At 30.8% G+C, this 14336-nt stretch overlaps 1 protein-coding gene across 1 annotated transcript; it reads right to left on the bottom strand.

Annotated features, from left to right (window-relative positions):
* Positions 1-9052: 9052 nt before the first annotated feature.
* Positions 9053-10923, bottom strand: LOC113854659 (protein SRG1-like). The gene is made up of 4 exons (XM_027485800.1): positions 10669-10923; positions 9993-10240; positions 9572-9896; positions 9053-9307 (listed from the first exon to the last, which is right to left on the bottom strand). Exons 1-4 carry the CDS (start codon positions 10921-10923, stop codon positions 9053-9055), a joined length of 1083 nt encoding a protein of 360 aa, XP_027341601.1.
* Positions 10924-14336: the final 3413 nt, after the last annotated feature.

The raw sequence follows: 14336 nt of genomic DNA, 5'->3' as shown, positions 1-14336 counted from the left end.
CCAGACCTATCCAGATGAATGAACAACTCCTTCATTATTGTCAGAAAGAGATTAAAGATCTCTTAGACAAAAATCTCATTAGAAAAAGTAAGAGTCATTGGTCGTGTTCTGCCTTTTATGTTAATAAACCGGCAGAAATTGAGAGAGGCACTCCCAAGCTTGTCATCAATTACAAACCTCTTAACCAAGCCCTTCAATGGATTAGGCATCCTATCCCCAACAAAAAAGACCTTCTTAACAGATTAAACTCTGCTAAGATCTTTTCAAAATTTGATATGAAATCTGGATTTTGGCAAATCCAAATTTGTGAAAATGATAGGTACAAGACTGTCTTTACTGTCCCCTTTGGGCATTACGAATGGAATGTTATGTCGTTTGGTTTAAAAAATGCTCCTTCTGAATTTCAGAAAATTATGAATGACATTTTTAATCCTTATTCAAAATTTGTCATTGTTTATATCGATGATGTTTTAATTTTTTTCCAATCCATTGATCAACATTTCAAACACATAAATGTTTTCATCAATGTCATCAAATAGAACGGACTTGCTGCTTCCAAGACAAAAATTAATCTCTTTCAAACCAATATTAGATTCCTTGGTCACAATATCCACCAGGGAACCATCATTCCTATCAGCAGGTCTATTGAATTTGCTAATAAATTTCCAGATAGAGTCCTAGATAAAACCCAATTACAAAGGTTTTTAGGATGTCTCAATTATGTAGGTGATTTTATTCCTCACCTAAACAATATCATCAAACCTTTACATGATAAGCTTAAGAAAAATCCTCCTTCTTGGACTGATGTTCATACCAATGTCGTCAAAGAAATCAAAAATAGAGTCAGGAAGATAAATTGCTTATATCTTTCCATTCCTCAAGCTTTTAAAATTGTTGAAACTGATGCCTCAGACATAGGTTACGGGGGTATCCTCAAACAGAGAATTGAGTCACATGAGCATATCATTGCATATACTTCAAAACATTGGAATTCTGCACAACAGAATTACTCTATTGTTAAAAAGGAAGTTTTGGCAATTGTTTTATGTGTTTCAAAATTTTAATCTGATTTACTAAACCAAAAATTTCTTATTATAGTAGACTGTAAATCTGCTAAAGAAATTTTACAAAAGGATGTAAAAAACCTTGCCTCAAAACAAATCTTTGCTAGATGGCAAACAATTTTAAGTGTTTTTGATTTTGATATTGAATATCTCAAAGGCACTTCAAATTCTCTTCCTGACTACCTTACCCGTGAATATTTACAGGATAAGTAAGATGCCTAGAAAGGCAACTACCCCTTCCAAGGGAGGGACATCTAGAGGCGGCAGAGTCAGGCTGGCCCTGACTTTAAACAAATCAAAACCACAATATGCTTTGGCAGATTCAAAATCCTCTTCTTCTGGGTCATCCACCCCCATTGAGTCATCGACTCAGAAAGCAATCCAAATTGTTGAGTCATCGACACAGCAATCTGGAACTCCAAAAGAATCTTCCAAAAAGACTGATTCTTCTTTTAAAACTACAAAACAAACCAAAGCAGAATATGCTCTCCCAATAAGCACACTCTTAGCTGTCCAACAAGGAAGCCTAACTAGCCTACCAAAAAAATATGGGTTGACATTGCCTCTGAAGAAAACATGGAAATAGATTTAACAAGTCTAAACACCATACTCCAGTCAACCATTATGTGGCCAAAGGGAAATTTTCCTCAGTTATACAAATGGAACCTGAATTTTGGGACAAAAACCCAAACAAAGCTATTACCAAAGTCTTCCCACCTGGATTTCATTTTAGACCTTATGCGGCAAATAAAACCAGGCAATTCTATGAGTTTATTTTAGTGGATTCAGACTCTGTCTCCATCAAACACTATAAAGACCAAAAAGATCCATCGATCATAACCCATTGCACAATCCAGATCTTAAAAATCTTAACCCCAAAGGCTTTTGGAAAAAATCTGAACTCTTATAAAAAGTTTTCCCAACCTTTTGACCCAGTAGGATACAATTACTGAGATTATATAGATGCATGGACAAGAACTTTCTGGTTCCAAAATAAGCTTAACCGACATTCTTAGTTAATATATTTCAAGAAGAATCAGAGTTATGATTTTCCAAATTGGTTTCTCCAATGGTGGGACTATTTTGGGCCAATCGAAGAAATCCTTCTTACACCTGTCAAAGAAGGATACAGAATTTATAAGGGAAGATATCTGCGAGAATCAAGAATTCCAGCAGACCTCAAATACTTCTCTGACTTTGCCTTAGCATGGGTATTCTCTTGGCAGTATAGATACGGCAAGACAGAAAATGAAGATACTCTCCCACTACTTCATAGATATTCCTTTGTGAAATGGTGGGATCAATTCAATGCTGACCATGCCGGTCCAGAAGGTGTTGCTGAATATTTTGGCAAGAATCCAAAATTATTAAATTTAGCAGATCCAGCAACATTTCAATTCCTAAATCAAAAATAAAAAATTGCAGCATTTTTATCAAGCTGTGATTCAAAAGAAAAGATGAAGAAAAATTTGCAAGATGTTCTTCTTCTCTTACAAAGCCAAGAAGAAGGAGAGTCTTCTACAAAACAAGATACCAATATTGAAGAAATGTATCAAAATGAAGATGACTGCTTCGGCATTGACATCCAAGAGCTTTAAAACCGGTACTATAGTAAACAGTTCTAATTACCAACCGGAATTGTAGAAATAGTACTCAATTTTTTTTTTAAAAAGAGTCCTAGACCATGTTGTGAGTTACCCTTAGATTAAGCAAGTTTAGAGAGATTTAGAGAGAGAAGCTCTGAGAGAAACAATCCTTTGTAAGCTTTCCTCTTTGAGATCTTTTCAATAAAATTTGCTGTTTCAAATTATTTTTCTCTCTTCTCCCTCTTAGCCGGTTCTATTCGAACTACCGTCGTCCGGCTTTCTTCCCTTCTCCCATTACTAGATTTGTGTCGGTTATACCGCCGTTCTAGTTTCTTATATTTTAATACATCATTTTACATTCTGCATTTTTCTTTTCTACAAATCATTTAGTAGTCCTGCTACTGCCTACTTTCCTTTCAGTCTGTTATTTGTTCTTTCCTTGATCCACTTCGGGTTATCTGGTATCAGAGCCTGATGGGGGAGTAGGAATATAACTGTTGATTATTTGTAACTATGTTCTTCTGGATCTGGACTTTAAATTTCTTTATGAAATTTCTGTAACCATGGTTTATAGGATGGACAGCTGACAGGCCCTTTGGGTGAGACTTGTAATAGTCGTCCCTTTCTATAACAACGCCACGAACTAATGGTTCTGAAATATTGCTTTTGTACAGTTCTTTATTTTTATGAAAATCTTTTACTGGAAGTACAACAGTTCTTAGTTCTTTTGAATAAAGCTGTAGCAGTAAGACCCGTGTGGAGATAGGACAGTAAGGCTAATTTGACGATGCTGTATTCAAAAGGAACAAAGATGATAGTTAGTGGCTATGGTAAAAGAATTTTAGAATTTTCAAATTAAAAAAAAATCCACAAATAACCAGATCTAGTTGAATAAGTTATAAATAATTAACAGATATATTATTACGGAACCAGATGAAGGTGATGTGCCAGATGTATTTTTATAATGTCTAGACTTTTACGTTCTTTCTCCCGGATCTCTTTCCGTTCTGGCTCTAGTTCATCTTCTTCCTCTCCAACCAAAAACAATCTTTTTAACGAACAGGAGAAACAAACTCCTGAGATCACACCCAAACATAACCTCTTCGATGAAGAAGTTCGCTTCGAAGAAATCAACCAAAGCATGGATGACTGGACCATTCCAGAAATCTCTCAGGATATATTATATGTTCCTGAAGAACATTTCAAGAAAAACAGTTTTGATTATATTATTAAGACTGTTGAAAATAACATTCCTTTAGGAAAAGACCTAGGAGAAGAATTCCATCTCCTGTCCAAATCTTCCATCAATGAGCACAAGCGTAAATACAAATACCTCCACATAGGATGTGTTCAGGTAGCCATTAAGCCCCTCATAGACATAGGTATAGATGCTGTTATCCTAATGTCTCTTAGAGATGCTCGTCATAATGACTTCAACGACTCCCTTATAGGAACTGTTGAGACCAGCCTTGGTCAAGGACCAATTTATTTTAATTGTTTTCCTAACAAAACAGTGAGTCTTTTAGATGACCATATTCTTGACTCTCTGTTCCTCAATGTCTGCTTTCATGGGTTAAACATGAAAAAGGGATCTATTCCCGCAGCCTTAATTTATAGGATTCAGTACAAGGCCATGAATTCCTGTGCTTCTCGGGTCCTTCTTAAACCCCAAAGAGGTGAGACTACTTTGTTTATCACTGATATGACAAAGGCCAATGTCTCTCTTCCTAGAATTATTAAGTGGGATGAAGTTTCCCTTCCAGAAAAGTGGGTCTTGGATAAGGCTTCGCCTTGTGTCCCTAGACCTGCTCCTCAAATTGAAAATATTTCTCAGGACAATTCTGGGAAAGTTGAAATAACCTTTGATAGAAGAAACTCCTTCTCTTCCAGAATTGATGCTTGTAGCGGTCGATCTAGTTTCGCTACTACTAGGAGGTCATTCTCTTACAGGTCCCATTCTACTAGATCAGAAATTCCCAGATCTATTAACCATGATCCTTCCATAAACCTACAGGGTTTAGATACTTCTTCTAGGATTCCTATAAATGTTTACCAGACTTCTGAAAAAGAAGAAGAGAATCAGAGTATCCAATCTCCAACCTATTCTTCCTTAAATGAGTCTTATGATGTTATCTCATAAATTCATTATCGATAAGAAAACCCTTAGGAAAGATATCTACTCTGAGGAATGGAAACCTCAAAGAGAGTGGTTCTTTCAAAAGTATAAGGGAAAAGACAGATCTGATATCCAAGAGAAATTCTACCAATTTCTCGAAAATGTCAAACAGAACATCTCATTCTTTGGTTGGTATCATGCTTATACCATTCATAATAACATAAATTACCCTTGGCAAGAGGATGTCATTAGTACCTCCTCTGCTAATGTCATATCCTGGCAGATCAAAGATGGACAAATAGTTCAAAGTGAACTGCCACCCGCTTCTCAGTACCAATTACCTAATCTGAAAGATAAGGGCGGTAACCCTGTTACTGCTACTCCTTTTAAATCAAAGAACCCTAAAGAGTCTATCACTCCTAATGACATCCAAGGCCTCATGGAACAGGCCAATTATACCAATAAGTACCTTCAGGTTCTAGGAGAAAAAATCTCTGTTAATCCTGTCAAACCTAAAGTTGAAGAAATTGCTTCTTCATCCTCTCAACCTCAATTAGAAAAACCTCTTTTTAAACCATTTAAGATTAGTGCCAAAGCTAAACAAAAAATCTTAGAACTCAGACAGAGAGAAAAAACCAGAGTGAACGAGGATAATCAGAATGAGTTGCTTAGTAAAATTACTAGTCTTCTTACTACTATTCCCGACACTCCTCAACCCTCTGAAGAATCTAGTGCTAAACCTAGAACTAGATCCCTTACCAAAACTGTCAATGCTATTTCCAAAACTGATTCAGAACATTATTCTGAAACAGATTCTGTTTTAGCCATTAATCCTATCAACAATTGGAAAAATTCTTCCAAGCTTTATTATAATAGAGCTACTGCTCCTGATCTTATTTTAGAAGAAAACAAGATTTTATTCAAAGTTTCAATTCTAATAATATTTATATTTGGAATATTGATGGATTATCTGAATATAATATCATTGCCAAACTCCAAAATATGTCGGTTGTCACCATGGGTTATTTTACTAATCAAAATATGCCTGAAGACACCATTGTGTATATTCTTGTAGCTGGTTTTACTGGCCAACTCAAAGGAAGGTGGGATAATTATCTCACTGAAGCTGATAGAGAAAACATCCTCTCTGCAGTGAAAATTGATGATAAGGAAAAAACTATTGTCAGTGACAATGAGCGTCTTCCTGATGCAGTGTATACATTGTTATACACAATATCCCAACACTTCCTGGGTGATCCTTCTCTTTGGAGAGAAAGATCAGGTGAACTCCTTTCAAACCTCAAGTGTGATTCCTTAGAACATTTCAAATGGTATAAAGATACCTTCATGTCTAGGGTCCTAACCAGAGAAGATTGCAACCAAGCCTATTGGAAAGAAAAATATCTAGATGGGCTTCCCAAAGCTTTCGGAGATCTTATTAGAAGCAAACTCCGAAGTCATTCTCCTACTGGATAAATCAATTATGACAGTTATGACTATGGACAGCTTACTGTCATTATTATTCATAACGGTATCAAAGCTTGCCAGAAGGATAAACTCCAAAAGCAGCTTGCCAAAAAAAAAGGCCTTGAGTAAGAAAGAATTAGGATCTTTCTACGAGCAGTTTGGTCTTCCATCTTGCTCCACCAAAAAGAAGAAACACGCCCCCAAGAAAGAGGCTGTTGAACCTTATAAGAAGCCTTACAAATGTAAGTACAATAGAAAACCTATTCCTAAGAAGCAAGGGGATAATGTCATCCTTACCAATATTCCCAAAAAAACTCAGGACAGGCGTAACCTATTACAATTGTGGAAACTCCTCCATATAGTTCAAATAACAGACTGTTGAAATATATATATATATAAAAGATGATATGAAAAATTTGGCTGTTTGAGACTGACTTTTATGTTTAGGAAAAAGTTTTTGGAAGAAAATAGAGGAGAGGATATATTTTTTAATTTTAAATTAAAAGAATTATATATTATTTTTAATAATAAATACATTATTAATACATTAAATTTTTGTTGATATATTAATTTATATCTTTTATTTTTAAAAATATTAATTTTAAATATATTTATTTAAAATATAAATTTATGTTCTTTCCTCCAAAATTTCCCTTCTCAAATGTTTAAGAGGAGAAGGTAAGAAAAAAGAAGAATTAAGAGGAGTTAACTTTTGTTTAGGAGTTATTTAATTAAGATAGGAAGGGTTTGGGGTCCAAAAAACTCTTAATGCTAGTTTGTTGAGTTTCTTCAATTTGGAGTTTTATTTCTTTCACTAGTTCCTATTCTTTGGTGATTAAGATTTTAACTTTTTTTTTTTTTGTTAAATGTTAATTTTTTATGTAAGAATTTTTTTAAAAAAGTTTATAAAAAATAAAAATATTAATTTTAAAAATATTAATTTTTAGAAAAATTAAAATATTTATTTTTTTATTTTTTAGAAAATAAAAAAATATAAATAAAAGATATAAAATATAATAATATCATTTATATAATTAATCTCTATTACCATTTTCTCTCAATATTAAATCTTCGAACAAAAAAGGGGTTTAACCTCTTTCCATTCTCATTCCTTTCCCTCTTTACTTTTTTCCTTCAAATCCTTTCTCTTCCTCCTTTTCAAACTCTTAAACAAAGCTTTTGAAATTTTTTAGAGTTTTTTTTTTGTCACGAATAGAACCCATAGAAAATAGTACCTAAAAGTTTAATTACTTGTAAAAAAAATATTAATATTTGATTATTGTGTCTGGGCATGTGTTTTATTGTGCTGTCTCTTTGATTATTGTTGAGCTGAATTTCCTGCGTTGTGCTTTGCTTAGCACATATCCTTTATTTAAGTACGACATTTTATGCAATTCAGGGACAACATTTTCCTGTTTTTAAATTCACATTGGTTTTGATTCTCATGGGTCTTACTAACCAGTACTTCAAAGCCAGTTAGTTAAAGAATAAATAAAAGTTAATCTTGATCACTCATATATAATTACATGGCACAGTTATTTTCTTCACTCTGATGTAAAATTAATTTTCTCAGATAATTCCTCATTCATATATTGCATTTAATTTTGCTTCAGTTACTCATTAAGAAGTACTTTTTTTTATTGGATTGAAGATGTAGAATACCTCGAATGAAGCCAATGAAAGTTGGCACAAAATGCCAATGATTCAAACAAAAAATTCTCTAATGCTAAATAAAGGGTTAGTTTGATAAGGTTGTAATGCAATTGAGTGAAAATTTACTCGCAGTTTAGGCTTGTGCGATGATCTTATGAAGTTGGTCTTTGCTGGTCTCCCCAACAATGGTACAAACTCACTAGGATTTTAGGCGTCATCTCGTTCTTAACCATTTTTTCTACAATAAAAAATGTATTTGCAATATTCTTAATTATAGATGTAATGAAATATTTTTTTTATTTGAATTGTTCTTTAAGTACATATATCTAAGTGTAAAAAACATATTTTCAATACAACTTTACTGATATAATATATATATATATATAAATTTTTTAATTAACATTCGTTTTCAAAATTCTTGTGAGTGACATTATTATAATATATTTATGCTGATTATCTCATATATATCACTGTTATCTGATGAAAAACTCAAATATTATTAAGTCTTCAATCTACAATGATTTGCACCTTCGAGCTAAAATAAACAAAAGAGAAAGAGTAAAATTTGATGAGAATATGAGTTAATAGCTATTATTAGTGTTTATTTCTATTTTATAAGTTTTAATTATAGAAACTATGAGTTAAAATCAATTTTGAGTTATAATTTTTTTGTATTTAAAAATTGTCAATATCAATAAAAATGTGTTTTTAACTTTTTAAGTTCATGGCCTTTTAAATTTCTCTTAGTTACAACAAAATTACATCTCCATTAGCCAATTTGAGCTCTGGACTCAACCAGATCCAATCTGATGCAAATATTGGACTTATACAAACTGAGTTGAAAAAATACTAAAATTATTTGGACTTGTATAATTGTAGCCTAAGCTCGATTCTGTGTGGATAGCAAAGTAGACTAAACAAACTGGAATTTATTCGAGCCTTAAATTTGATGGTCCAAACCTTACATTTTGATAGTTATATTATATTCAGGTCTTCAATATGTTTTTGTACATTATTTAGACTAAAAATAACATCAACAAGAACAAATTTAGCCGACTTTATTGTTGTTATAGTAATAGATTTGTTCATAGATGCACACAATTGGGCTACAATCTAGAATTGGCATATAATGCCAATACCAAGCCCGTAGCTAGTTTTAATCAACTTCAATTTCGATGCTCTACTCTCAGGGTATATAGGTAAGACTTTCCATCAAGTTTACGAGCAAATAAACCCTTAAAGTATTCCTCCATTCTAATTCTTTTGTACTGTGCAGCCGTTTGTTCAGTGATTAAGCTAGCCCCAGGACCTACCTCAACCTCTTGATTAGGATTGCAGAATGTTGCAATTGAAAGCCTTTCTTTTTCAGAGTTCACTGTTGCTCTGTGCTCCACACTTTGGTATATCCCATTGGTTATAATCTGTCATGTAACAAATATTTCTGCCCTTAGCCTTTGAATTTACTTATAATCATATACATTTATATAGTAATCTATTCAATTATATAACCAAGGGTTAAACTCTCACATTTAATGATTATTGATAGCTAAATTGAAGCAAACTATGCAGTAATCACTAATCAACATCACAACATAACTATAATAATGCAAGTCGAATTTCAAGAGAGTTATTATTAAACAAATTGGTCTCATAGAAATGCCTAGGATGAATGGTCATATGTTTACCTCAAGTATCTCACCAACGTTTACAATGAAAGCATTAGGCAGGGGCTTAATAGGAACCCACATGCCATCTTTCTTTATTTGGAGTCCTTCTACTTCGTTGACTTGTAGGAGGATAGTGAGACCAACTCCATCTGAATGAGGTGCGAGGCCTATAACCTTCTCTGGTTGTGGACATGGAGGGTAGTAGTTCATCCTCATAGATTGTCTCATGTCTTCAAATAAATTCATTATTTCCATTTCTTCCATCTTAAGAGCTTTCTCCAAATGTGCAATAATAACCATGGCTAAATTTTTCAACTCTTGTGAGTAAAGCTCTATAGTGTCTCTGCATGACAGAGTAGTGATTAAACATACAAACTCTTTGAGACATGAATATATAAATATATACCAACATACACACATTCATAGAAAGAGAAAGAACCTGAAAGGAAGAGGAAGGTGGGGAAATAAGTTGGGCATTCTCAATTGTTTTGGAAATGTGGTCATATAGAACATATCACCCCAATCAAGTTTTTGGTCTTCATTCACAACAAATGCTTGTCCAAACCCCTCCATATGCTGTGGACTCTGCCATAACTTTCTCTTCTCTGACATTGGAAGGTTGAAGAAATCCTCAATCTCCAACTTTACTTTCTCCACCAAGGAAGAGCTAACTCCATGGTTTATCAGCTATAAAAAAATATTTTTACAAATAAGTCAACTACTAATACAAATTAGGCATATTTTAACACTACAATTATAACACTAGCCTTTTCTTCCTAGTACATTGAGTTGACTACATTGATCTCAATCAAAAATTAATTTCTCAGGCATATTTTTCATCATTGAGCATACATTAACACTACTTAGGTGATTTCCTTTTGTATAACTAAAATTTCTAAATCCAAGTGTTTTGGCCGCATAAAATTTTCTCTCCAAATATTTAACGCCCATGTAGGACTTGAATTTGAGATCTCTGAACAAGCTGAAACAACTATTTTTCAGTTAGTTCATGCGTTTAATGATAAATAAATGATTTATAATTTGCTTGCATAAAGTCTTCAGACCAGCCAGCACACGATCAAAGTTTCAAGAAATTAAAAACAAATAAAAAAGACCTGAAAAAATCCCCAATCTTTGCATGCAAGATGAAGCTTGGTCAACTCAGAACTATCAGATTCTCTAGAAAGTAAGCTCTGCATATCAATAACTGGAATCTCAAGTCTTCTATTAGCTTCTTCAGATATGACCACCACGTTTTCATGTTGAGGCTGAATGTATCTCTGTGGAACCTTAGATATATTTTCTTTTGCCAATTCTTGAACTGATGGCACCAGAAGAGAAGTCCCTAATGGTTTTTTGATTTCTTCCATGGCCTATGACTAAAGCACTGCTCTCATATTCTTCTCAATATAAAATGAAATGGTTTATTATTACATTCCCAATGTCTTTTGTTCTTTTGTTTAATATTGTTTAAACAAATAAAACGTGTCAAGTTTAATATACATCGATTGAAATTATTGTCTGTTTTTATGCCTGTTTTAATGTTTCTCTTGTAACAAATATTCGGCATTATTGAGCATCCAATGTTTGAATAGTACTAAAAAAACAAAAATTTCCTAGACCCCCATAAAAGCTGCTAGATCATCTTAGCATTTGTAAATGCATTTTTGCTCGGAAAGTCCAGCTCATACCTTTGATTAAGATTAAGTTTAGAAAATTAATTGTTTCTTTTTAAAAAATCTTTCTTAAAAATAATTACTTTTCTAAACTAAACTAAACTAAAACTTAATTTAATTAAATTCTAAGAAAAAATTATAAGAGAAAAAAATAAAACATAAAATAATTAAAATTTATTTCATAAGTTATAAAGAACTTATTTTTCTATTCTATCATTTAATTTCTAAAATTGGAGGAAGAAAGTTATTTTTAACTTGTAAAATAAGTTTTATTATATATTTATACTAATTCTTTTATAACAACTTTAAATAAGTTTATTTAAATTGAATTTTAAATGAGAAATATGCTTAAATTAACAATTAAGTAGTTGCAAGCTCGATATTATTCATGTGTCATTCACCTTTAAAGCACACTTGACCTAACTTTTTTTATAAATTATGTATAAAAGGTTGATTGTTGCATGACTTATAATAATTATTACACTGAAATTAGACATTTAGTAGTCCTCTTAAATTTAATTATATATTTATAATGTGTATACATACTCTATATTTGTGTCACTTGTTACAAAATAATTTTTAGAGTTCAAATTGATTAAAAATATAATTTTGAAAGGAGAATGCAAGCCTGGGTTTTACAGGTCCATTTAAGTTATAGCCCACTTTGGTTCAGCCCATTTATATATTGGTCCATCGTTGATAAAGTTGCCACTAACAGGCCTCAAGTTAAGGGGTATTACGGGCTCTCAAAGTTGGCTCTTACCCGTAAGTCAACTTGATTTGTCATCAGTTTTTAATAAATTAACAAAATTTAGCTCATAAGCTATTTATATTTTTTTTATTATCCATTTCACTTAACTCACTGGTTAAACGATTCAATTGAGGTAAATTAGATCAACTCGTGAATTTTTTATTTAAATTATTATTTTTATTAATGACAAAAATAAATACAAAATAATATAAAGACTTCACTAAGTATATATTAGCTACTAAATGATAATGAATAAATTTTTATGATATTTTAATATATTTTTTATATATTATTTAAAATTTGGTGAGTTACGTTGGTTGGTTGATTAATATTTTTCTAACTCACTACAAAAGTTAATTAAGCTTAATTAGTTTATTGGTGACTCCAAATCATAATGGGTGAGCTAAGTAAGTTGTATTAGCTTGTTTTTTGGTTAGTAGTATTGATATAAACTAATAATTTTACAAGTTTAAAGATGACTACAAATTTTTTGAATAAGAGATTCTAAACTCTTAACATTAAAATTAACCAAATAAACAACCAATTTATAATCCATCTCTATATACATTTTTAAAATAAAAGTTTCTAATTTACCTAAGATGCCAAAAAGGCCCCAAATTAAGCCCAGAAATCACAACGTCAGAGGAATGAAGATTACAAATAAAGTGAATCACAAAATCACTATAAGTAATGCAAATCAACTCATTACATTTACGGCCAACCATTTTTTCATATATATATCGAGTCATTCACGCTGAGTTAATTTATCCACATTATATTTTAGACAAATTAATTAAAAAATTTTAAAAATATAATAAAAAAATATTTTTGATAAAAAAAAGTTTAGAATTTTGTTAACCTTAATTTTTAATACTGAGATAAGCAGTTAATAATAATAAAATTTTATTAAAAAGAGAAGTATTTATTTATTTTTATAACTTTAATACAATAAATATATATATTTTTTATAAATTTTTTTTATTTGTGAATACTTTAACTCAGTTCAAGACTAATGTTAACAAAATCTAAAAATTTAAATTATACTTTTATTTTTCATAAATACTTGTTAAAAAATTAATCTAAACTTTTTCTATTGTAACCATAAAACAATTGAAACTCTCCACCACATTATTAAATCCTAGCAAACTGAAACTCCTCATCAGGTCGTGCAATTTTTCATTTTCTAGTTCATCTAACAATACGTGCTCTTTTTCTCAAACGTGGCAATTCTGCATCGAACATTAGTATGCTGCCAAGATAGATTTTGGTCCAATTTAAATTACCTTCTCTGTAAGTATATTCAAGAGAAGGGTTAAGAAAATAAATATGATTTTATAAATTAAAATTAAATTATGTACTTTTAATCTTTAGAGATGCTAATAAACCTTCCTAGACAATAATTTGTTGACTTGTAATATCAATAATTTAATATCATTCCCATGCGTGATTATGACAACCCTACAACATATTATATAACTATAGTGTTTGAATCAATTTAATTTTTTTGAAAAAATATTAAATAGTTTCATAAAATTATAAATGATAGAGATTTTTAGTTTTTTTTCATCTATTGAATTTAAAAATTAAAGCGAATCATATTTTCAACTTTTAAGGGTTTTTTTTTTTCCAGTTAACAAGTTAAGTATTCACTCAAAATGAGCATATATCGTATTATAATTTTTTTGACAAATATTAATTTAATGTTAAATATTATTGACTAATTTTATAAGGAGATTAATTCAGCAATAAAATTATTATAATAAACTTATACGAATTCGAGATATTATATATACACGTATCATGATAATAATAAAAAGTCATTTATCAATTGTGTGATATTAGGCTAGTCTTATCAATAACATATATATAAAAAATAGTCTTATCAATGTCGTTTCCTAACCGACACGCACTAATATGTTAGTATAAATAATGTAAGTTTATACTAATAATGCAGTATGTTATACATATTAAAAAAATTGTTAGGAAAAAATATTGATATAAATTATCAATATACATCAAATCCAGTATAATTTATTTTATTGTTAGTATGTATGGTTATCCAATATATATTAACAATTTAACTTTGATTAGAGCAAGATTAAATTATAAAAGATAATTATAAAATTTTATTATTTTTGTTTGTAAGTAAATGAGTAAATGATAATTTGTATACTGTATATGTATATAAAATCACTGACTCATAAAGATTACAAATTTTTTATTTAATTAGTTTATATCTATTATTTCTTTTTTATAATTTTGAAGAGTTAATACGATCGATATTTCATTTTCTTGGATGAAAAAAATCATCAAAATGAATCTAGGTCGTGCGAAAAGGAACAAATTCACCTAAAGA

This window comes from Abrus precatorius, unplaced genomic scaffold, assembly GCF_003935025.1.
Source record: "Abrus precatorius isolate BTA unplaced genomic scaffold, Abrus_2018 Scaffold11, whole genome shotgun sequence".
NCBI classification, from domain to species: Eukaryota; Viridiplantae; Streptophyta; class Magnoliopsida; order Fabales; family Fabaceae; genus Abrus; species Abrus precatorius.
The sequence above is the reverse complement of the archived record's forward strand: the minus strand, read 5'-3'. Positions and strand labels throughout refer to the sequence as shown.